This window comes from Channa argus, chromosome 11 (assembly GCF_033026475.1).
Source record: "Channa argus isolate prfri chromosome 11, Channa argus male v1.0, whole genome shotgun sequence".
NCBI lineage: Eukaryota > Metazoa > Chordata > Actinopteri > Anabantiformes > Channidae > Channa > Channa argus.
The window spans coordinates 13,575,001-13,599,300 of NC_090207.1; the positions used below are offsets into that span (position 1 = coordinate 13,575,001).

At 36.8% G+C, this 24,300-nt stretch overlaps 1 protein-coding gene across 3 annotated transcripts in view; it reads left to right on the plus strand.

The window, feature by feature from the left end:
- The window catches only part of kntc1 (kinetochore associated 1), a 24,419-nt gene extending 119 nt beyond the window's left edge, over positions 1-24,300 (plus strand). Inside the window, exons 2-61 of one of the 3 annotated variants that reach the window (XM_067520556.1) lie at positions 474-620; positions 923-1,043; positions 1,434-1,549; positions 1,765-1,843; positions 1,967-2,044; positions 2,140-2,174; positions 2,253-2,363; positions 2,681-2,774; positions 3,036-3,088; positions 3,201-3,313; positions 3,415-3,469; positions 3,560-3,658; positions 3,785-3,828; positions 3,931-3,996; positions 4,096-4,171; positions 4,290-4,415; positions 4,598-4,764; positions 4,888-4,999; positions 5,226-5,369; positions 5,461-5,517; positions 5,845-5,916; positions 5,998-6,117; positions 6,440-6,583; positions 6,679-6,774; positions 6,946-7,049; positions 7,146-7,248; positions 7,331-7,465; positions 7,553-7,672; positions 7,997-8,069; positions 8,424-8,491; positions 8,586-8,887; positions 9,008-9,180; positions 9,522-9,622; positions 9,794-9,938; positions 10,025-10,081; positions 10,182-10,345; positions 11,567-11,671; positions 11,776-11,904; positions 12,209-12,325; positions 12,464-12,573; positions 12,701-12,917; positions 13,098-13,187; positions 13,279-13,444; positions 13,747-13,805; positions 13,922-14,138; positions 14,506-14,579; positions 14,711-14,921; positions 15,456-15,568; positions 15,699-15,754; positions 16,043-16,121; positions 16,208-16,332; positions 16,436-16,571; positions 16,704-16,799; positions 17,063-17,119; positions 17,356-17,410; positions 17,825-17,888; positions 18,225-18,354; positions 18,452-18,541; positions 20,717-20,871; positions 22,078-24,300. In XM_067520556.1, coding sequence (XP_067376657.1) covers positions 483-620; positions 923-1,043; positions 1,434-1,549; positions 1,765-1,843; positions 1,967-2,044; positions 2,140-2,174; positions 2,253-2,363; positions 2,681-2,774; positions 3,036-3,088; positions 3,201-3,313; positions 3,415-3,469; positions 3,560-3,658; positions 3,785-3,828; positions 3,931-3,996; positions 4,096-4,171; positions 4,290-4,415; positions 4,598-4,764; positions 4,888-4,999; positions 5,226-5,369; positions 5,461-5,517; positions 5,845-5,916; positions 5,998-6,117; positions 6,440-6,583; positions 6,679-6,774; positions 6,946-7,049; positions 7,146-7,248; positions 7,331-7,465; positions 7,553-7,672; positions 7,997-8,069; positions 8,424-8,491; positions 8,586-8,887; positions 9,008-9,180; positions 9,522-9,622; positions 9,794-9,938; positions 10,025-10,081; positions 10,182-10,345; positions 11,567-11,671; positions 11,776-11,904; positions 12,209-12,325; positions 12,464-12,573; positions 12,701-12,917; positions 13,098-13,187; positions 13,279-13,444; positions 13,747-13,805; positions 13,922-14,138; positions 14,506-14,579; positions 14,711-14,921; positions 15,456-15,568; positions 15,699-15,754; positions 16,043-16,121; positions 16,208-16,332; positions 16,436-16,571; positions 16,704-16,799; positions 17,063-17,119; positions 17,356-17,410; positions 17,825-17,888; positions 18,225-18,354; positions 18,452-18,541; positions 20,717-20,871; positions 22,078-22,213 — 6,648 coding nt within the window. In that variant the 5' untranslated portion in view covers positions 474-482 and the 3' untranslated portion in view covers positions 22,214-24,300. Of the gene's footprint in view, positions 1-10; positions 621-922; positions 1,044-1,433; positions 1,550-1,764; positions 1,844-1,966; positions 2,045-2,139; positions 2,175-2,252; positions 2,364-2,680; positions 2,775-3,035; positions 3,089-3,200; positions 3,314-3,414; positions 3,470-3,559; positions 3,659-3,784; positions 3,829-3,930; positions 3,997-4,095; positions 4,172-4,289; positions 4,416-4,597; positions 4,765-4,887; positions 5,000-5,225; positions 5,370-5,460; positions 5,518-5,844; positions 5,917-5,997; positions 6,118-6,439; positions 6,584-6,678; positions 6,775-6,945; positions 7,050-7,145; positions 7,249-7,330; positions 7,466-7,552; positions 7,673-7,996; positions 8,070-8,423; positions 8,492-8,585; positions 8,888-9,007; positions 9,181-9,521; positions 9,623-9,793; positions 9,939-10,024; positions 10,082-10,181; positions 10,346-11,566; positions 11,672-11,775; positions 11,905-12,208; positions 12,326-12,463; positions 12,574-12,700; positions 12,918-13,097; positions 13,188-13,278; positions 13,445-13,746; positions 13,806-13,921; positions 14,139-14,505; positions 14,580-14,710; positions 14,922-15,455; positions 15,569-15,698; positions 15,755-16,042; positions 16,122-16,207; positions 16,333-16,435; positions 16,572-16,703; positions 16,800-17,062; positions 17,120-17,355; positions 17,411-17,824; positions 17,889-18,224; positions 18,355-18,451; positions 18,542-19,618; positions 20,688-20,716; positions 20,872-22,077 lie in introns of those variants that run through there. The other 2 variants (XM_067520555.1, XM_067520557.1) reach the window with 2 other exon arrangements.

Here is a 24,300-nt window from a genome sequence, read left to right on the forward strand (position 1 = left end):
CAGTATACAATATATGGTTGTTGGCTGTGGTTTACGTTTGGCCATAATTGCAAGGAGCCCTTTGTATCTGACGTGATAAGGTAAATTGTATCTGGAAGGCCTTGATCAGGAAATATTTACCCAATAATAACCGCTTACCTCCAGCAACCCGCCAAATTATGAAGCTAAAACTGTTGCATTATTTCGATTTTGTAAGTTGTGGTAGTCTGATTATTTCAACCCTGCTTGGTGAGTTAGATAACTTAGTTGTATCCAGCTACATTTCAATCAGCCATTGTTCATTGAGCAGTTAAAATAAATTGGGTTTTGTTCAGTTCTGTCGAACTGGTAGCGTGAGCGTTATCATAACGTTAAGGCGTGACAAAGATGTTAGCTAATCTTTTGCATTTAACTGAGTTGAACAGCTCACATTGAAGTACTTTTAGAATCAAAATAAAAGATCGGGATTTCTTCTAAGTAACGTTAACTTGTAGCTCAATGAAATGGCGATGTGGAGCGACGTTGAACTTCTGACCAACGAGGATACGAACACGGTCCGTTTCGGCAGTGTATCCAGGGAGGAGAACGATAGCGGCTTGTATCAGGTGGACACACTGGTCAAAATCTCCAATACCAGTGAGGTAACGTTAATGAATGTCAATATTTACAGAATATGCACTTTAACGTACTCTTGTGTTCCTGTACACTTTCACTTGTAGGGGCATAACGAAGGATTATGGTCCCTCGGAATAATTCATGTAATTTATGAACTGTCACATTCCTTAAGATAACATAAAACTTATTCTCTTATAAAACGGGGGAAATTCCACGTACAGTAGCAAAATGTAAGCAAAAATATGTGTGCAGTATGAAAAAAAAGTCTATACAACAAATCTATATAAAGAAAAAGAAGGAAACCCAATCAATGATTTTTTTTTTGTAGGTGAAGACAGATCCCCATCTCTCCTCCTCCAGCGGATCAAATTGGAGCATTGTTGTTGCTGACAAGACAGTTATTTTGTTTGACCAGAGCTATCAGAGCATCCTCCTGCTTCTAAACTTTGGTATGCATCTCTATATATGTTCCGACCCAAATCATCGCTATTTTTTTTATATAAAAAAAAAAAACACACAAAAAACTTCCTTTCTGTTCTCTCTTGCACAGATATCGTGAAATGTAAACACTTTTCTTATAAGACTTTGCTTTGATGTTTTCTCCTTGACTTAGATTCTTGCTTGTCTTGTACTTCACTTGTAAGTTGCTTTGGATAAAAGCGTCTGCTAAATGACCAAATGTAAACGCTACTGTCTGTAATATGTCAGTTTGTGTTCTTTGAGATGGTATGTGTTGCTGCTTCCAAATTAGGGGGTTCAAGAATTTGTCATTAAGAGTAACTGATACACCAGATTCAATTCCCAAATTTGAATTCTTGTTTTTTTTTTTTTTTTTTTAGAAACTGATGTGGATGCAATTGATGTATGTCTGGATGGAAAGTTTTTGGTCGTATGTGAAAGAAATGGGAATCTTCATTTGATCTATGTTCCACACAAGAGAATCCTTCTCACCAGGGTATGAGTTTTTTTTTTTTTTTTTTGTTATGTTTTTTAATTATTATTCTTAAGGCCTACATGAGTTGGATACAGTAACTCTCTGAGACAACTGGGGGATAATACCCTACTTTTCAATACTATTTATTTGTGATCCTTCTGAGGTGACTTTGTCCTGCATAATATATTTTGTAAATCTTCCTTTTGAACATGCAGTGTCTTTTTTGGGGTTTGCAGGCATTGGTAGAGATACCATCAATTGGAGAGAGAGAGACATATCGCTATCTCCTCATAGAAGAGGACAAAGGATCCATAGGTAAAATGTCTATGTAAATATGAAAAGTATCAAATAAAATATTTACTAGAAACATTGAGACATTAAATATGTGTACTGTAGCTGTTATGTCTAAAAAAACTGAAATCTGTTCCTTGTTGACAGGAATGCACCATTTGTTCATTCTGATAAAGGATGGGTTTTTCCACATTACGAACCTTGCTTTGGCAAAGATCAAGTCAGGTGTTGTATTGTCATGCACATTAGAATTAAAATTTTATTATAACCACATATATGACCAAACAAACTTTTAAACACTTTGCTTTTTACCATCCCAGCCATTGAAGAATTGGATGTTGGAGCTTTAAAAGAGGTAAGTTAAGATGATTTTGTCCAATTTTTATTTATTTATCTTTTTGCTGCAACTTAATCACACTTTCTTTTACTTCAGCTCCAGTCTAACATCAAGATAGAGTTCTGTTCCATTAGGGATTACCATGATGAGGGGTGCAGTACAGCAATTCTGTTCAATCTGGGCCATGAAATGCACCTATTGATTGGGGTGAGTGTCTGAGAGGTGTCTTAATTTGTTGAACTACAGCTACAAAATATAGCAGTTGCAATTTTTTATTTTTTGGGGGGGGGAAATTGAGCAACCATAAAATTAAAGAAATGGAATCATGTGCTGATTCAGTCTTGTTGAAAATCAGCTGTGTTACTGTTTATCAAAACAATTTCCCTGCAGAGGAACCCCAGTGAGAAAGTGTGTTTTCAAGATTAACTCGAAATGTAAACAAATATTAAACTAGGCTTCAAATACTCTGTGTAGAAAAGATGTAATTCTTAGTGGAATGTATCAAAACACTGACATTTTTACAGGGGGTTAAAGACAATGTTTTGACTCATTGGATGATGGACCCTCATCAGGCTAAGATGTGTCTTCGTCATTCTGTTAACAATAACTTAATTCCAGGTAAGCTCTTTCTTTATGCAGAGGACATAGCTACACATCATAAAGTGCCTTTTGAAAGATACTGAATGTTTAATGTCATGTACCTGAACTTGTTAATGAATGCATGGGCTCAGGTTTTTGTACCTGTGTAAGAAAAATACAGCTAAATACAAAGAATTGCCTAAAAGGAAAAAAGATACAATAATAGAATAAAATGTGTGAAAAATGTGAACCCACTAAAAGTGTCTTTAATGTACATTGTACTTGTTTTTTTTCTTAAAGGCGTGAGAAAGATGGTGGTGGTGGAAAATCTTCTGTATATTCTTGACAGTGAGGTGAGTTCCGCTGCATAACCTGTAGCTATGTTGTTCAAATATGAAATATTTAAGGTTTATACATGGATAATTCCTTTATTTATTGATTGATTGATTGATTGCTTGATCTCAGGATATCCTGAGTCTTTGGGATGTGCACTTCCTTGTTATGATTCACTGTTGGCCGGATCTTGCCATTCGTGACTTTGAACTCACCACAGAATGTGCCTCTGCCTCCATGGTAGCGTATGTATCGATGTTTTATTGCATATTGTAGGTGTAAATATACAGAAGATTGTGCCTCCTAAATGATAATGAAAATAAAAAAGAATTTGTCTTTAATACAGCCAAGACAAGAGCACCATGAAGATGATAACATTGACAAAGCAAAACAGAAGTCAGGTAGCAATACAACTCCATCTTGATAAACAGTAATAGGTGATTATCTCAAGTCTTAATGTTAACTCAGTGTGCTTGTTTTTATTATTTTAGATGAGTTCATTACAAATACGAATTCTACCCTCCCTGACTGTCTGCTATTCTTTGGATGTCTCCTCAATCTCCTGCCTTGTCCGGGCAAAAATAAACATGGTAAACAATTACCACACGTTACATCATTACAAGTTTTTACGATCTACATCTGCTGTTTCTCTATATTCTTAATATTGTATAAATTGTAAGTAATTTGTTTTTTGTTTTGCTTTTCTCTGATTTCAGGATTCATTTTATTTAGTTGAAGGGATATGTGAGAATCCAGAGAGGTAGGATATGTTTTGTATGATTGCTGTGGTGCTTAGCCAGTGCTTGAGTGTTAAGGTGTTGTAAATGCTAAGTGGCCATTTTTTTTATTGTTCTTTATGAAGCAGTCAACGAGAGCCTACATCTTCTGTTGTTGTCAGATGTTTCACAGAGGCTCTGCCAGAGAACAGGTAACTATTTTCAGTTCAATACATTATAAGCAGTTTTAGCAGCCATATCCTATGTAATGTTAATGTGATTTCATTTACTTGAGCTTTCTCTTTTCCCAGACTTAGCAGACTTCTTCACAAACACATGTTTGAAGAGGCTGAAAAATTTGCCATCACTTTTGAACTGGATTTGGAGGTATATGCGTTAATGTTGAGAGGAAAGGGAAATGTATTTATTTTGTTTGGTGGTTCAGCTTGTTGTAATATACTGCCTAAAGTGGAGTTATACACAACCAATAACCCTTTTTGTTCAGCTTGTTTACAAGGTAAAGCTAGACTTTGTGCTGGAGCAGCTGGCCTCTGCATCGGTGGGTGGCTATGGACAGGATGTGTGGTCTGAACTTGTAGACGAGGCTAAGACTAACCTGATGAAGATTACAGTGAGTTTAACAGTGTCATTTTTGTTAGGAAATTAGTATTAAGTTACATAATTTAAGTTACATAACAACAATAAAGTTGTTCATAATTTATCAGTTTTTGACTTGGTCACAAATTAAAAAAAATCATAAGTGTATTAACAGAGAGATATATATATATATATATTTTTTTTTGTGTTGCCTAGGATGAGCAATATGTGGTGGATTACTGTCTCAAGGCACCATGGCCAACATTTGAGACAGCAGAGAAGATGCTACAGCATGCGGCCACTCGATACTCCTCGTTGCAGATCCAGGAGGCCTTGGCCAGGCTGGCAACATTCTGCTGCCTTCATGGCCTGGAAAATTTCAAGTAAATTCAAAGTCTTAGTGGCAAACATTTGTTTATTTATTTATGATTGTAATTGTTTGACTATTTATGTGTGTTTATTCATCATGTACACTAATGTATGTACTTAATCTCTGCGATCCACAGTGGCATTGCCTGGATTGAGTTTCTGAATTGCACCGACAATTTAGGAGACATTCTAACCCGTCTCAGGGAAGGAGACATAAAAGGTGCACAACTCCTTTGGCTCAGATATGAGGTAAATAATTAATTAATAAAAGGCATTTACCTCATATAGAAAAACACAAAATTAAATGAGTACAAAATGTCTGATCCCTGCACATTATCAAGCCTTATTTCCTCAAGTTAATTACAAATTTTTAGTACTAAATTATTTGCTGACATCAATAAAAAATGACCAAACATGTGAGAAATGTCATAGTTTAGGTGTCACTTGTGACGTTTACTGCTGGGGTTTATGACAGGGACAGATTGCACCAGAGTTTGATGCGAGCAAGCTTGAAGTTATTCTCAATTCCATCCCTGAGGATCTATCATCCCAAGACCTCTGCCCCTGGTTTAAGGCAGTTTTTGTTCCTTTTGTAAGGAAGGTGCTACCAACAGGACAGGTAGAATACATTCTCTTAGGCACAAAATACTCTCATCATCACCATATTTTGGTATATTAATCAATAATAATTATTCTGTCTGTGCCTGTAGAAAATCCTGGCAAGATGGCTTGAGCAGCGGGCAAGGAATCTGGAGCTAACAGAAAAGGTAACAATGTCCCAAATAGCTTAAGCCTGAGCTTTAATTGATTTGAAATTCTTATTTATTTTGAGGTCTTAAAGCTAGAACATGTAACTGTAAATACACTCCACAAATTCTAATGTGGAGCAGTGCTGTCAAGGCCTCCTTTGACCCGAACCCACTGAACTGCGCTTCCAGATGTGCAGTGACATTGGCTGAAGGAGGGCCCGGCAAAGCAGAGTGAATTGATTTTGAGTCTCAAGCTAACACTTACCTAATCTACATATTGTAGCCTTAAGAAAAGTCGAAGTCAGAGTCAATTTTTATGGTTAAACAAATGATATGTTTTTCCAGGGTGCTTGGCCCCAGAATGGTTTGGACTTGGCAGTTGTAGGGGTGCCTTCTTTATGGACATGGATGAAATCTGTAAGATATCTACTATTTGCTGTGAATTTGGTAGATCAAGTAGTCTGTAATTTTTACTTATTTTTGTTGTTGCTTTTTAAGGATGATGATGATGGTGCAGAAGAATTTGAGAACCTCAAGTCCTTAGTCTCCAATCTACGTCAGCTGCTGGACCTCCACCATAAATACAACTGCAGGCTTTCACTTTCAGTGTTTGAGAAAGTTTGTCTTTTACTATTGATGTATTAGAATTACAACTTAGCCTCAAGACAACATCCAAACATTTTTTTGTGGGCTACAGTTAACTGTTCAATTTATTTAGCAAAAAAAAAAAAACGACTAAAATGGCGGCCTTCAGAATTCTGCTGGACCTTCTGAAATGCTCAATCGTGCCTTTAGATGTCAGTAAATGACTAAAGGAAAAAAAATCAACTATAGGTAGACATATTATAAATGTTTGAATGGTGTTTTTCCCAGGTGCATTTGAGTGGGTCTTGTGATGTTCTTCCTATTTTAAAAATGTTCTCCTTTGGTAATACGAAAGGGAAATGTGCGGAGTGTTGCGTTCTTTATGTTGGACAAAGTGCCGGCTCCAGAGCTGATAGCTCCCACTGTGAAAAGCAGCATCTTGCCATATGCAGAGGAGCATGATATTCCTTTCGATGAGCTGCTCTTACAGTATATCAAGGTAAAACTCCAGCACAGCCAAGCCCGCTAGTGACACACATTTTATTTTCCAAATGTCTGATCATGCCTTTGTTTCTCTGCTCTGATCTTTGCTAGGATCTGCTGGAGCGCTGCAGTTCTCAGACTACAACACTTTTCACAGAATGGGAAGCTAAAGCAGTAGCTGTATTAGCATGCATGACAGACACTGATGTAAGATTTAACACACAGAATTTACAAGATACTCATGGCATATGAGTACAAATTTTGGAATACAAACCAGCCAGCCACAACAACAGCTGAAAAGCACTCAATTAGATAACAAATAATATTAAAGTTTGGAATTTGAATTCTGACATTTTACACTATTGTATCTCCAAACAGATGATGGTGGATGCTGTGCTGGAGATTATGCAGAAGGCTGTAGTACCCTGGAGCAACATGGTTGAAACTTTGGTTCAGCAGTACCTAGAGATGAACGGGCCAAAGTATGTTTACATTGTCCTCAGCTTGAAATAGTTGCCTTTATAATGTAACAACATTAGGAGAGTTAATTGGATTTTCTTACACTGGATTCATTCCAGACAAGAGCTTTTAAAAGAGAGCTACCATTTGATGGAGATAAGGAAACTTCTCAGGGGCTATGGTATCCGCAGCTTCAACCTCTCAAACAGCACACAAATTATAGTAAGTTTAATTGAATAGTTATGTGCCATGATGTATGTTTTTTTGTCTACCTAAAAACAGATTCACATTTGTCTTCCCCCAGACATTGACCCGATACATCCTGAAACAAGACCTGCCAATGTCTTTAGAAGACTCCTTGACATTAGCTGAGGCATACAAACTTCCAACCATGCAGATTCATTATTTGTATCTCATCCAGCTGATTGGCCAAGGCAAGGTAGGCTGATCTTTGTGAAAATAGGGCATCACTACATTATATTTTGGCATTTCAATTTTTTGCATTGTTGGCACTTTCTGTTTTCAGACAGAGGAATGCATGACTGTTCTGAAGAACTTGTCCTCAGCTGAGGCAGAGTGTGTGGTTGAGCGCCTCACATCATGGGCTAGGCTACAGCTGGAGGACAAAGTCCACATATCTGATGAGGTAAGGATAGATGAGTTGACATGGGTAATTAGCAACATAGGTTTCAAGGCTTTTTGAGGGATTTTAATAAGCACAGCTTTAGCAAACATGTTCCAATGCAGCATTGCTGCAAATTATTGACACTAGACATACACAATTTCTCGGCTGTCTTACTATGGTAATGCTAAAACAGGGTAGTTGTAATTGCAAATTTACATAATGCATACACAGAGCAGTCTTGGGAGGTCTGATGGTAGATCAGTTATCACCTCAAACCCTGGAGTACTGTATTATTCGCTATGTTTTAAACTGCACAACTTAATGTTCTTGGCTTGTTTTTGATAGCACAAAAAGCACCAGATGGTCATAGCCCAAGTAATGGTGGAGGCTCTGAAATATCTGCATGTAATCCAAAAGTGTAAGTATTCTCTCTCAACTCAATCCTATGGGGAGCATGCAAGCCTAATGGCCTTCATTGAGAAGTTATTTTCTTTTATTAAGTAAATTCTTCCCAGCTGGAGGACTTCAGCTGACCTTAATTTTAACTTTCATGGGTTGGATACTTCAAGAAAGTTGTTTGCTACGTGGAGCAGTAAAGCATGGCACAATGGGATGCAATACAACACTTTTTTTATTTTCCTATCGCCAGCATTTATATAACACAACACACATGGATTGTAGAACACAGCGTAGTGGTCAAAATTAGGTAGATACATTTGAAAAATGTGCAGCTGAAAATGTAAGAGTGATACTGGGTTTCTTGTCCTTGCAGATGATGCCCTTAAATGCATGGAGTGTGAGAACAGCCTCCTTATGTTCAAGGCGCTTGCCCACCTACAGGTGAGCTTTTATTTAAGAAATGTGTTTAGTCTTATTGTATTTGTTCTTTGATTAGATTTTTTTTAACCGGCACCCTTCTTGTGTGATTCTTCAGGAGGACTTTGATGTTTTCTTTACCCCTTCCAACTATGAGGATCCAAACCTCAGAAAACAGATCCAAGAGCATCACATAACAGCCTATGAAAACACGCGTGGCCGCCATTCATCTAAGTTTAAGGCTATGACGACTCCCATTGTAGCTAATGATCCAGATGGCAAGACTAAAACTATATCCACAGAGGCTGGCTTACGTCGTCTAGGAAGGCAGCTGCAGCGCACAGAACAGGAGCTCTGGTCTGACCTTGCCCTGCGAGCTTTGGGAGTGGGCAAGGTGGACAAGGCCCTTAAGATCCTTAGGTTTGCATGTGTGGATGCTATACTGTGTGTATGAATACAGAAATGGGAAACAGTGTTTTTCCTGTATTTAAAGTGCCGTAAGGCATATGCACAACCTAATGGCTTTTCTTTTTTCTTCAGTGAGTTGTATGAACATCACTATAACACCAACACAGGGAAGGTCTTGTTCACTGCAGCCAAGACATTATGCCAGATGTTAGAGGCAGATGTGCCCATGGTACTTCCTAAAGACATGGACCTGCCAGCGGTCATACACGCTCTGGCCTGCCAGGCCATTACTGTGTGCAACTCAGGTAAAGAATATGTATTAACATCAGTAATTTTCAAAAACATTTTTATATTGATGGAATTATTTATTTATTTATTTATTTATTTATTTATTTATGACCCATCAGATTGAACATGTTTAATTGGTTGCTAATTCACTTAAGTCCTGTTTTTTACTGTTTTTGTAAAAACTCAAATGGAAAATTTAGGTACAAATCAGACAGTTAATGCACAAACAGCACAGTTCTAGAACAAGCAAAAGCCACTTTCTCCACTCTTTACAATAGTTTTCAGGCCTTTTTGAAGATGGCTTTATTCAGGACAATTTTAAAAATTCCCTAATGTAATATCATAAGAACTATTACAGATTTACTCCTGGACTGTCTTGAGCTTTGCAAGTGGACACGGATAGCTATGGATGTCTATCATCAGTGTCAGTTATCAGACAACTATAGCTTTATAGCCAAGGTCAGTATCTTATCGATAACCTATAAATATTTTAAAAGTTTATACATTTTTCATACAAATTAAAAATAGACAAGAAAGAACATGAAATTACATTTAATTAAAGCTGTTTTTTTTCACACACTTTCAGAATATTTTAAATTCACTTTGAATTGTAATTGTGACATGTTACAGGATTTGACTTTGGAGGCAGAAAAAGATCAATTTTCTCAGTTAAGTTTTCAGGATGTTTTTAATGAAGATTGCATCGTTCTGGACCCAGTGTCTGTGCTTCCTGTGCAGTATGAAATTACCAACTGCCTGCTGCCTATTTCTCAGGGTATACGAAATGCCTTCATAATTACCTTAGCAAGTCTTTAGAGCTAATATACAACACCTGCTTTAAATGCTAATTTATTCCTGTAGATACCAAACTGTATCCACTGGACTGTTCCTGTCTCCCACACTGCTCATTTGAAGATGGTAAGTATTTAAAAACATTTTTTTTTTAAGTTTTCCTTTCTTTCTTCTCATAGTTGTAACTCTGAGAAATTTTCTTATTTGTTGGCTGGCTGAAATCCAGGTATCAACTACCTTTGCCCCCTCATGGGTCCCCTGGCTAACATGTTACAGATGCTACAGGAGTGCAGTCAGCTGGAGCTGGCCCTTGGAGTGATAGTCAACTCATATGGCAGCTGCTTACAGCACGTCACCTCTAATGTAATGGATGTAAAGCTAAGCGTACAGGTATGATTGCAGCATATCCAACGTTGTTAACAGTGCCATTGCAATGCAGTTATACGATTGCAAGAAAAAGTAAACGCCTGTTAAGATTTTCAGGATTTTTGCATATATCTTGATCATATGATGTGATCTGATCTTTACCTCGTTCTCGTTATACTCAATACATAAAGCTGTGTGTTCTTCCCAAACAAGTTTAGGGTCGCCACAGCGGATCATTGTCCGCATGTTGATTTGGTACAGTTTTTACAGATGCCCTTCCTGATGCAACCCTCCCCAATTTCTAACTTCAGGCATTCTGCATTGTTTTTTTCGGAGAGCAATAGCTTCCTCTATGGTGTTATAGCATACATACTGTGTCCTAATGTTTGGGTTATGGTTGATGTATTAACAAAGATGGCAACCAACTCCAATGGATCCATCTATGCTTTATCTGTAACCGCTTATCCTGTGTAGGGTCACTGGGTGGCTGGGCCCTATCCCAGGTTTCATAGGGTAGTGAAGCAGGGTACACCCTGGACAGGTCCCCAGTCTATCTCAGGGCCCACAGAGAGAGACTTACACATACAGTCAACCATTCACACTTACATTCACAACTGCGGGCAATTTAGAGTCAATTAAATTAACCTCACATGCATGTCTTTGGACTGTCGGAAATAAACTAGAGTACTCGGAAGAAACCCACGAAAACACGGGGAGAACATGCAAACTCCACACAGAAAGGCCGCAGTCACTTCAATAAATCCTTCGGTCTTTAGTTCTTGATCTAGGATTCTTTTTACCTAATTGAGAATTCTGTTTTATGCCTTTAGAGTGATCTTCCTTGAGCACCCACTGCTTCAAAGACTAGCCAATAGCCAATATGTCCTACTGTAGACTGATGAATAAATCTTTGAGAGATTTTTCTTTGACCCCTTTCCAGCTACATGCATGCAACATCTTTTAAATGTAGGTCTTCAGTAATGTTTTTCTTTTTTTTTTTTCTGCTATTACTTTTTCCACCATCACTTTGTATGTTTTTAAAAAAGATCATAACTGTTAGAAATTTCGTGTTTGTTGATATTTTTCACTTTGGCAAAGATCAGATCACATTTCATGATCAATTTATGTGAAAACCAGGAAATTACCTTTTCTTCTTTGTTTCAACTGAATTTCTTACACATTCCTCTGGTTATTACAGAGACTAAGCACAATATTTTATGTTTGTAATGTTTCTCTCTCTCTCAGCTTTATGATAACCAAGAGCTTCAGATGTACAATAAATGCATGAATGAGCTCCGAAAAACAACTATATCTTCCTTGAATGCTGTGGCTGTAGGTCTTTTGAACAAGGTGAGCCTGCTGAGTCTGATGTCGAGAAAAGGTAGTGACTTACTGAATTTTATTATTGATGTTTCTGTTTGTTTTAGCTTTCTGTCTATATTTTCTGTGAATAGGTGTTTAACTGGAGGGTGGTTGATTGTGATTTGGCTATTGGACTCTGTACGCTACTTTCCAAAGCAGAGGTCTTCAAAGTACTGTGGAAGGTCATTGACAACACCTGGCAAAACTATGACAAAATCTTGGTAGGCAGAACAATCGTTATTCCTCTTTATTTTATAGTGAAACATTTTATTGTTTTAATATTGGAAATTAATAAACCAACAAGTGAATAAATTTTAATAATGGAAACTTGGGTGAGTATTATATTGTGGAAAAGCATTAGGTTGGTGTGATACTTAGATCATTCCAAAAAAATCAAACCTTGTGGGACATCTTTTCATGTCACACAAACGCGTGCACACACACACACACACACACACACACACACACACACACACACACACAGATAGATAGATAGCAAATGTAACTGTGTCTTCATTATTTCAGGCTGTGGCCAAGATCGGGGCCAATCTCTGCTGCTTATATGAGGAGGTAGAAGAACAAGAGAAGTTTCTGTCTGTCATCGTTGATGCTGAGTGGGGCATCAAGCTTGGGAAATTAGAGGTAATGCAGCATAAAGGTCATTGTAATCAGAATAAGTGTTTATACAGAATGAATGTTATTATACTTTGTATTTCCCAAGTGGGTGTCCCCTACACTGACATTGTGTGTATTAATATTATTATTAATATTATGTTGCAGATATCCATCCAGCCTGTGTTCCGTCAGCAGCCTGAGATGAAGAGTAGTCTAATCCCTGTCCTGGTGAAAAACAGGAAAATCAACCCAGATATTATTCTCCAGTACTGCAGGTCAGCTGCTCAACCTATAACATCAAATTCATGTGTCTGTTTCTGTCTAGAACATCCCTTATGTGTAGTAAGTAAGTGTTCTTTTCCTGCCTTCCTGCTAAAAGTAATCTTCTGCATCCATTTGCAGCACCTTTGGCCTAGACCGTGATCGTGTGATAAACCAGTACATTACCACATTACTGCTACTCCAAGAAGATGAGGATGGTGCTGGTGACCCTGGTACAGAAAAGGAGGAAGCACAGCCTCTGTGTCATGCAGATGCACTGGAGCGAGTCCTACAGATTATCCCAATGTTACACAGCACCAGTGAGCTCACAGACAGTCTCTGTGCTGCCATGTTCAAGGTTGGTTATCTGGGTTTCACACTATGGTGTGTGTGTGTGTGTGTGTGTGGCTGCTTGTTTACACGAACGGCTTATTTAATCAACGATTTAAGAAATCAAACAGTATAATCATGTTTTCTAACTTTAAAGTAATAAATAAGTAGTTAATTTTTTTTATGTAAAAATGCCTTTCTTATACAGCTCAGCCCTTACAACTATGAGAGGATTGAAGTAGTGCTGAAGATCATACAGGCTGCAGATGAGAATGTCACCAGCTTTTCTATTAGTCAGGTAAAATATGCATTTGCATATTTAATTTGAAATAGGTCAGAATAATTTCTAAAGACAATAAAGACTTTCAACAATATCTTGTAATATATAGGCCATGGGCCTCCTTCAGCACCTGAAGTCCTACAAGCGAGTCTCTCCTCCATCAGATGTAGAGAACACTTATCTTCTGGAAAACAGCCTCTTGCCAAACCACTTGTCCAACGGCAGACTACCTTTTCACCTACTAATGCAGACCAAACATTACTGGAAGATTATCTGTGAGTTAGCCAGTATAGTTTTCTTATGTAATTCTTTGGTATTACTGCTGACACATTAATATGTGGTGTTAAAAGATCTAACTGGAAAGAGTTATTCATTTAACATCATTACGTGTTTTCAGATATTTTTAAACATGTGGGTAGGACTGCAGTTAAGTCATGTAGGTGTTCTACAAAACAATTGTTTTACCATTAAACACAGTGCAGAAAAAAATGTCTGCTTATGTTAGACATTTCAATTTATTGCTATTAGAAATTAATGAATTAAAATTCGGGAAAGTAAATGCTTTTTCTGTCTTTAGCTCCTGAGCTCAGTGAAGAGACCTTCCCTACACTTCTTCTGATTAGCAAACTGATGAAGGTAAATAATTTTTACCTCAGAAGAAGCCATGCTTTGTAGCATCACATTATAATTCAATTTTAGATTGATTATCCTTAATGGTTGATAGTTGTTTGAGTTTTCCTGCCTATTTTCAGGTGAGCCTTGACAAGTTATACATGTCAGCAGCAAACCATGTGTTTGAGAAGAAGTTGAAGCCTCTGCTCTTAGAGCAGAGGAAAAAGGGTCAGGGTCAAGGCTACAATAAGGAGACATTCAAGGTGGCCAAGACTATGATGAAATACATCCACTGCATCCAGAGCCCAGAGTGGGCTGCTGCCACGGCCCATAAGATCACCCAGGAGCTGCCACCAGGTCTGAACTGCTGAATAATCACTTTCACTACACTACACTGCTGGCTATGTTTGTACACAGATCAGCCTCAACATTAATACTTCCTGGTTGTTTTAATATATAAACATGATAACTTTTACCACCAGTGATCTTAGACCCTTTTTTAGGCCAGTGCTTGCACTTTTACTTAATATTCATTGTACTTCTTCTACCTTTGCACAGTGTCTTACATTTTGCTGTGTATAAGGCTGCATAGCCACAGGCTGATCAGTGGCCATGCTGATCCCTGTCCTCCATGACATTATTAAGACCACCAATGTTGATGCTGTGTCTAGACAAAATGTAAATGTAGGCTGTGCATGTATTTAATTGATTTCTGTTCTCTAAGGCCATGAAAAGACTCAGTCACTGAGGTTCTGTTTGGCTCTTGCGGATGCGTGGCTGAAGGATCCAAACCTTGAGGTCAGAATTTATTGTTTTTATCTGGAGAATATGCAGTATCAACATATATCTGTCTGTCTGTCTAGTTGTCTAGCTGGCTATTATTTCATAAATTGGTTGGTTTAAATTTACTCAACTGTCATTCCAAGCAGGAGGCAGCTCGGGCCAAAGGAGAGACCTTTCTGTCCAAGCTGAAGCTACAGTTCCAGCGCTCTGCTACTGAGAACACACTGATGGCCAGTCAGCTGAACAGCCCAGAACATCTGAAACTGACTGGACTTCCAGCCAGGCTAATAGTGGCCCTGTATGAGCACAGCAGTGTGGAGCAACGCTACAGAGACTACAGAGGTCAAACATACCCAGGTAAGCACACTTTAACTCAGCCTCCATTAGAGGACCAGCTTTATTTGTCAAAAGCAAATGATTAAATAACACTTGCAAAAAAGGAATGAGATGTTGACATTTATGCAGCACAGACTTTATTCCATAAGTTGACAATTTGGCACTGATTTGCCTTCTCCAGTGCCTTAAATACAAAATTAATCATATCACTTATGAAGCTTCCAGGCGACACAGAGCTGTGTCTAAACTTTAGACTTTACTATCCTTTAGACTCTAAAGGATAGTAAAAATAAATGGGGATGCCATATGTAACCACAAAACTCCATTTGAATACTATTTCCAGCTCAGTGCTTTTAGACTATGGCAGAATTCAAGTTTTTTATATTATCAGTTTTGCTTTTATGATTTCAATCACATGGAATTGTTTTACAATCAACTATAACTTGTTTTGCACTTACAGTATAACACTTACCGCCTCACTATTTATGATGAAATTGTTTAATATCTTGTGATTGAGTTGAGTTTTATTTTTTGGTTCATTTGTCTTGGTCTCAGATGTACATGCTGTTGTTAAGGAAATTGCGACAATCAACAATGTGGATCTTCTGAAAATTCGTAACATGCTGTTGGAAAAATGGATTTGTAAAACAGGCCCAGCTGTGGCCAAGGTTTGTTAGTCTTTGCATACTCATACAAAAAACAGTTTCTGTTCAGTTCCTTTTAATCTGATCACTTTATGTTTTTATTGTTGTTGTTCTTTATTTAGAATTGTAATATAATGTTTTTCTTTAAATAAAGGAGATTAGTAATCATGAATGTGTCAGCAACATTGAAGAGGACCCAGACCTAATGAGGTATAGACAAGATTTTTTTTTTGCAGAGTTCTACATGTGAATTTAGTTTTTTAATGATCCCAAATTAAAAAGAAAGCATCTTTACAAGTAAAATTGAGTAATGGCTAAGATTTAAAAAAAAAATGCCTTATTGAAAATAATAAGGCTTTTTTAGTTTCCTTCCTGCTACTTTTTTAATATACATTAGGTTGGTTGTCCGCATATTAATTGACATTCACAATCATTGGGTGATGAGTTGTAAGATTAAAATGAGTCTGCTCCTTAACTCTGTTTATTTGATCGACTCAGGGTTGTTTACATGCTGCAGCCTTGCCCAAGGGAGGATGTTGTTCACCTTCTAAACCCTGTCCTATCTGCTGAAACCTGGGTCAGTATTCTATTTCAGCGAGTTGCTGTTAAACATAGTGTGCAGAGAAAGTGGTCGATGTTTGTTTTTTCTTTCCCCACATATAGCCACTCAGCACTTCTGGGCCTCGGCTGACCTTCTGCCATCGGACTAGAGCCTTGCTTTGTCTCGTTCGCCTTGCTGATGCTGAAACTCTGGAGGCTCGGTTGCAGATCCCAATGACCAAAATCCAGTATGACCCAATGAAAATTTCAACAGTAATAATGTTGACTGAAGATAATTTGAAAGAACTTTTTTGAACCCTCAGTGCTTCCTTATTTTACACTCCCATTCAGATATTACCTGAAGTGCTACATCTATATCTCTCAACTAGAGGCATTAAACATCCCCCACACTGTACAGTCTTTTCTCAGTAGTCCAAAAGAAGGCTTGGTTAAGGGACTGTGGAAGAACCACAGTCATGAGCCACAGGTACTTTATGCTTGAAAACAATAAAACTGTTTTAGATAGTTACTTTATCATAGCTTAACTAAATATTGGAGAAATGTTAAATCAAGCACAAAAATGAATTGGGACAAATTGAAATGCAGTTTGTTGTTTCAGGCGGTGCGGTTGGTGGCAGACTTGTGTTTGGAGTACCAGGTTTATGACCTTCAGCTGTGGAACAGTCTTCTTCAGAAGTTACTGGGCTTCAACTTGGTGAGGGGACATCCATCAGAAACTTCCTCCTATTCATACAATTAATCCTAATTCTGAGAAGTCAAATTCTATAATGAGAAAACCTTACTATCCTACTTGGGGTGTTTGGCATGTATTTCAGCTTTTTGTTACATTGTTGGGGGTTGGTGTTCAACATCTGTAAAAACACTGAAAAAAGACAGCATGTGTTATAAATAAAACTTGCATCTAATAAATGTCTAATAAAACATGTCTAATAAAACTTACGTCTGTTTGACCCTCAGATTAGCCATCTCCAGAAGGTGTTAGAAGCGGTAGTGGCTGTGCCTGCTCTGTGGGAGGTACAGTTCATTGTTTTTATTTTAAGAATTGCTAAATACAAATGCAATGTTGTCATTTCCACTGTTCGTTTACATACAAATGCATACAAATAAAATACAGTATATGCTGGTTTTAATTATTGTTTAAAAAAATCACCACACTATATTATTATTCGTCTAGTTGTTGTTGTTGTTGTTGTTGTTGTTGTTATTGTTATTATTATTATTATTATTAATATAATTATTATTACTCTCAGATTTCTAGTTTCTCCAGGACCTGGAGGAGTATGATACTGGCCCCCTTTGTCTCAGGTACAAGATTTGTAACAGTGAAATCATTTCAGAAAAATAATAGGGTTAAGCAAAAAGTAAATATTCATAGTCTTGATTCTGAAGAATAATTCATACTGGTTTGCTAGAAGTGTATTTTCTTTTCTACTTATTTAGCCATGCAGGCAGAAGGAAACACTCCAGAAAACAATATATTTGCATGCCAGCGTTAAATATATTAGTCTCCTTGCATTGACCTACAGAATATGAAATTGATGTTAAACTGAGAGATTTGTTTATACATTTATATTATACTAACACTGGCAAAGATTGTTGAATTCACAAATTTTTTTATTTATTTATTTATTTATTATGAAACTCTACATATACCATAAATGACTGTGCTGTTCATTGTGCCACTTGATTTTGAATGTCTGATTGGTTTCTTTGCCACAGCTTCTGTTCCTCTTAGTCCTGATCAACAGGCAACACTTTACAGGACCTTTGTTCTCCTCCTCAAGTATGTTTTACCCAAATTCAGACATCATCTGTTCTGCATGTAGGATTTTTATAGACTGCTATTGCTAACATTTTAATAAGCTGTATATGTATTGTGTTTTTTTGTGTGAAATAAAAACAATTGTCAATCTCTGCATATTGAATGACATAATAAACAACTAGAAACTCAAAAAAACCCAGTTATGCAATATCTGGATTATTTTTCTGTCAGTTGGTGGAAAGCTGTAATTTTGAATTAGTCACAAACAGAGGGATATATTGTAACTGAGAGTTTAATAATGTCTTTACTCCCCTCATGCCTATTTAAACTCTTCTGGTATTTATCTTTCTTCCCAAGGTGCCCTTTCCTGTTGAATCTCGACCTGATAGGAATTGCCAATCGCTTTGCACAATTCAATCTTCCAGCCTTCGCTCTAGGAACTCTCCTTCTCATCCCCTGTGCCAATAAAAAAGCTCAGCAGGTTCAGGTGAGTACATCCATGTCAATACAGCATGTGAAAAGTAAGTAATTGTAAGATCTGTATCTTTTAGACCCAAATAACAATCTCGCTGTCATGTTTCTAGGCCCTTCTGTCTGTCTGTAACTCAGTCGCCATCCTTGATCAGGTGGAAGAACTTATGAACACCGGGGAGTTGGCTGGAATCCCCTCACAGGTCGGATGTTAACATAAGTTAAATGTGATTTTATTTATTTTAAACTTCATTTGTCTCTGATTTCACAAGAACCAATATGTGCACTATTTCAATGTAAAGATGCTTAGTCATCTAGGTAAAGGAAGTCCAGAGACCGTTATAACTGCTTTCGTCTTGAACTGAAACATGCATTTACATTGCATTCTTAAATTGTTCACAGCATTTAACTTTTTCCACATTGTTTTATGTTACAGCTTTATTTCAAAATGGATCAAACTCATTATTTTTCTCAAACAATACCCTATAATGACAGCATGAAAGAAGATTATTTGAAATCTAAACTTTTACCTAACCTAAAATTTGTTTTTAAAACAAAACAAGAAAATACCATGTACATAAGAATTCACCACATTTGCTTAATACTTTGTTGAAGCACCTTTAGCACCAATTAAAGCCTCAAATCTTTTTTTAATAATTTTTGGGCAGTTTCTCCCATTCTTCTCTGCAGTACCATCAGGCTGGATGGGGAGCATCAGTGCAAAGCCATTTTCAGATCTATCCAGAGATGTTAAATCAGGTTCAGGTCTGGGCTCTGGCTGAGTCACTCAAGGACATTCTCAGAGTTGTCCCATAGTCACTCCTTTATCGTGGCTGTGTGATTAGGGCCGTTGTCCTGTTGAAAGTTGAACCCTTGCCCCAGTCTGAGGTCCAGAGCACTCTGGAACAGGTTTTCATCAAGGGTGTCTCTGTACATTGCTGCATTCATATTTCCCTCAATCCTGACTAGTCTCCCAGTTCCTGCTGCTGAAAAACATCCCCACAGCGTGATGCTGCCATCGCCATACTTTACTGAAGGGATAATATTTACCAGGTGGTGAGCGGTGCCTGGTTTCCTCTGAACATGACACTTCAGATTTCAATCTTTGTTTCCTCAGACCAGAGAATTTAGTTTCTTATGGTCTGAGAGTCCTTCACGTGGGCTGTCATGTGCCTTTTACTGAGAAGTTGTTTCTGTCTGGCCACTCTACAATACAGGTCTGATTTGTGGAGTGCTGCAGAGATGGTTGTTTTCATGAAGTCTCTCCTCTCTCTCTACAGAGAAATTCTAGAGCACTTTCAGAGTGACCATCCGGTTCTTGTCACTTCCCTGACCGAGGCCCTTCTCTCTTCGTCGCTCAGTTTGGCCGGCCGGCCAGCTCTAGGATTTACATTTACATTTACAAATGTTGGAGGCCACTGTGCTCAACTGTGCATTGGGACCTTCAATGCTGGAGAAATTTTTCTGTGCTTCTGTACATATATATCTATATAATCCCAGGTCTACAGACCTTTCCTTGGACTTTATGTCTTGGGTTGTGCTGTGACAATGCACTGTTAACTGTGGGACCTTCTATAGACGGGTGTATGCTTTTCCAAATCAAGTCCAATCAACTGAAATTCCTACAGCTGGGCTCCTATTAAGTTGTAGAAACATCTCAAGGATGATCAGTGGAAAAAGGATGCACCAGAGTTCAATTTTGAGTGCCATGGCAAAGACTGAATACTGTGAATGTGAATTTGTGAATGTGAATTTTTATTTATTTTTTTAATTTTTAAAACTTTTTGCAAAAGTTTCAAACAAACATCTTTCACGTTGTCATTATAGGGTTTTGCTTGTAGAATTTTGAGGAAAGTAATGAATTTGATCCACTTTGGAATAAGGCTGTAACATAACAAAATGTGGAAAAAGTTAAATGATTCAAATACTTTCTGGATGCGCTGAATCAGAAAATTTCAACATCAAATTCACACTTTTATAAAACTTTTAAATAAAACGTAATGAGTGCTGCTGTAACCGTTTCTGTAACTATAGATTTGCTGCTAAACATAGAAAATAATTAGCATTGATTGTAGCATATACTGTATATAGTGTGTAAACACTGATGGTTGCTGAGTTTTTCTAGCCTTAGTAAGGATATTAAACAGGAAACTGTTAGATGGGACTGATGGTGTGAAGATAATAAAGGCTTGGTTTTGAAGCATGCAGTCAAAAATTCCCAGGTACTAAATATGTCAAAACAAATGCACTTCATGCTGAAAGATGTCTGGTGCCTGGTGCTTTCACATACACATATCTCTATAGTTGCAACCTACTGCTATTTCTTTTTGAGTTGTCACATATGAACATATGAAATCATACCTTTTATGTCCCTTCAGATTAGGGAGACTGTCTTTACTTTCATCAGCCAAAATGGGCAGCAACATAAATTGTTGAAGACCAAACACTTTAAACATCTGAAGCAGCTCATTGTATTAAGCGGCCACCCCAACCATGTGAAAGACTTGGTGCAATGCCTGATCAACCACAACCAGTAAGTTATTTATTTTGTTTGTTTGTTTTCCTAAAGACCAAGTATCAAAGAAAAGCACTATTAACATTTTGATTAAGTTGTTTGGGGTAAACTGCAGGGATCAGGAAATAATATAAGTTTCAGATTTGTGAAGTTTAACTGAAAAATTGATCAGAAAGTTCGCTAATGTATTAATCATTTATACAGGGATACAAAGAGCAGTATTGTCTATTCCATTAATCCATCCACAAGCTTTTAAAAAATTAAATAAATCTACTAAATAAAAAGGTATTATCCATAAATAAAGTTCAATGTTCTCTGGCCTTCGACTGAACATAATTTTATTGTCATTTTGGAAATCTTGGATCTTTGGTGGAAAGAACAGTGTTTTTTTAATTCTTGTGTTCAAGGCCCCTGTCTTTGTTTGTTTGTTTGTTTGTTTTATCAACTTGAAGATACTAATTTACTTTGTCTTCCCTGGTTCTACCCTCATCTAAAATATTTGCTCAATGCACCTGCTTCAGGCACTCCTCATGCTTAGGGCAGAGATGCTCATTTGTCTGAATAACAAACTATTCTGAATCAGATGCACTTACAAGAAAACAGGCAGAGTATTATACGTTTATGTCTGATGAGATCTATCCCCTGAAAGGTTTAATTTTTCTTACAAAAGACAACATGATTTAATTTCAGGTTATTATCCTCATATTATTCTGAGCTGTAGTGATGAAACTAGTACATGAAATTATCAACATTGACAGGAATCCTGTTAGAAATTAATATCTGGGGAACTAAAATTATGTTATATTCATAATTATAGAGTTATCTAGTGATTTACTCGTTTGTTTAAAAAAAACATAGTCACATGTAGAAAGTCTGGAAAATCAAAATTATTTAAATTATCTTAAAATACAGATTTTTTTGTTTGTTTGTTTTTACTTGATGGCTCAGTTTTGTTTTGTTTTTCAGTAATTTAATTGGTTATTAATCTGGCAGTTGACAGTCTGATCTTCTAAATGTAACATGCTCTAGAGGAGGATAGCTGTGCGGCATAATTTACCACACTGATCAAACCCAGTTCAAAGTCATCCTGTTTGCATTACCAGAAGAACTGAGCTAAATGTGAAAATCACTTCATGATGTAGGCCCCAGAAGAATGGGCAAAAGATTCTTGATCTTTCCAAATGTATGATTTGAGTTTTTGTTTGTTTTTAACCTGTTTTTCAGTCAAGAAGAAGCTGACTCACTGGCTCGTGAGTACATGAAACACAGAGAGCATCTAAGAGGAAAAATGTTAACGAATGGCTCCCCTTCACCAAGCTGCCTAAAAGTGACTGAAGCCGATGTCCTGGGCCCTGTTTAGTCTGAGATATAATAAATCATAAACACCACGAAGATATTAATGTAATCAACCCATATTGTGATAGATAATTTTAAATGAATTAAAATTTATAGGTATATAAAATTTATATACTAATGGTAATTTAATTTTAAGTATTTATATTCATCTTGTTAGTGCAAATTATTACTTTTCTGTACTTTGTCAACGTGATGTAATGGTGAAACAATCTAAAATCAATACCTATCAAACATATAAAGTATTACTTTGAATTTTCAGGATTTTCTCAACATACAAAATGGACTTTCAAGATGAACTGATATTGAACTCAGCTATATATATAAATAGTTTTCCTTCTCCAAAGTTGTGTAAAGCAAATCTTGAAACTGATAGTTTAAAAGCAGTAAGCTGTTAATCTTTTTTATAACCACCTTCAATATCTTGATTTTATTTACACAATGTTGGGAGTTTGGTACACATGCTAAAACTAATAAAAGTATATTACTGCCTTAAACTCTGTTCCTAAAAATTAGAAAATTCCCTTTTTAGTGAATCTTTTTCAAGAGGTCTCGAACTGTGTGATAATTCTGGAAGATGTAGTTGTGCTGTGGAATTTTGTGTTGTATTGTCAGGTGTTTCTATTATTTGGATCACCCCATGAATATAATCAAGCTCTGTAGGAGACGGATAATTCCAGGCTGACATGCAGTAGCAGGGAAAAATTTAAGGAATGTCTTTTTTTTTTTTTTTTTTTAAAGTATCCAACCTTAGAAGGCTGCAAAGCAAAGCACATTGCTCATGCATTTGTATATGGACTGTTAATAGATCTTGTCAGTGCACCAGAGTTTAATTTCAGTTCAGCGCCCTGTTTTGCCTGGTTAAGGATACATAAGCATACAGTTGTGCACACAATCTTTTTTTTATGTATAATTTATAGTGACTGATTTCATACTCCAAAAGTCCATATTTACTGACTAAATCTTAGAGATGTTTCATTTTTACTGTAAGAGTTCCCTTTATTTTGTTGCTGCATGAGATTTTTTAAGGAAGCGGCCAAGCACACCGAAGATTTGAACTTAACATTTCAGGTCCCGATCTCTCATAATGGCTTGATTTGTAGCCACCGAAAAGTATCATCCCAAACATTTCAATATACAGATTCGAGTAGCTATTCAGTACACAGATAAAGTAAAGCACTGTGTTATATGTCAAAAGAAACTCAAAACTGGATAAACTGAAACATGCAGATGCAAGATGACTCAAGAAGGTTAAATGGTTATTTGAAAACATGCTTGCCATTTATTTTAAGACAAGATAAAAGATAAACCCAGAGAAATTAGCTGGTAAAGTACAGGACTAGAACTACAGAGTTTGCATTGCCAGTTTGAGGTGACTAATCTTTCAAATTCACTTTAAAGTTTTTTAGAATTATTTAAAAAATAAAACTTCTCTTTAGTTTTGTCTTTGGTGTTGTGCTGAGGTTGCATAATTTAGCCTTTGAAACCAAGCCAGTATTATTTTTTGTGCATATTTGTTAATATTAGAAACTGGTTTTCACAGTGAATGTCATCTACATTTTAGGACTGAGGCCTATTACAGCCCAACTGCTGGAAAATCCATTAAGGTGAATTTATATTCTGCCCAATACCAGCTAATGTAGTTTTGTGTAAAGCCTTTGCAACATCCTGTTTTTCTTGTGTATTAGTCAGGCACTCACAACTTCCCTTTAAAATGTAGATCATGTTTAGAGATGTACAGTAAGTAGTGTTATAGTGTATTAGTATGCAGTAATTGGCTTAGTGGAAAATGTAACAAACTATATTTGCATGCGTGCAAAAATGTGCCAACTGTATTATTAGTACAGTATTTTTTTTATTCATTGCATTTGTTAAAGTTAAACAGGACTCACTTTAACAAATGATTCCATCAATAATGTGATATTACAAATGCTAAAGTCAGGTGAGGTTTCATTGGTTAAATGTTAGTTAAAACAAACCTTGACAACTGCCTTTATGCTTTTTGATGCACTTATCTAGATGATGAGGTGTTTGTGGTTTTATGTCATGTGTGTTGTAAATTAAATTTCAAGGAAACTAAATTATTTGATCATC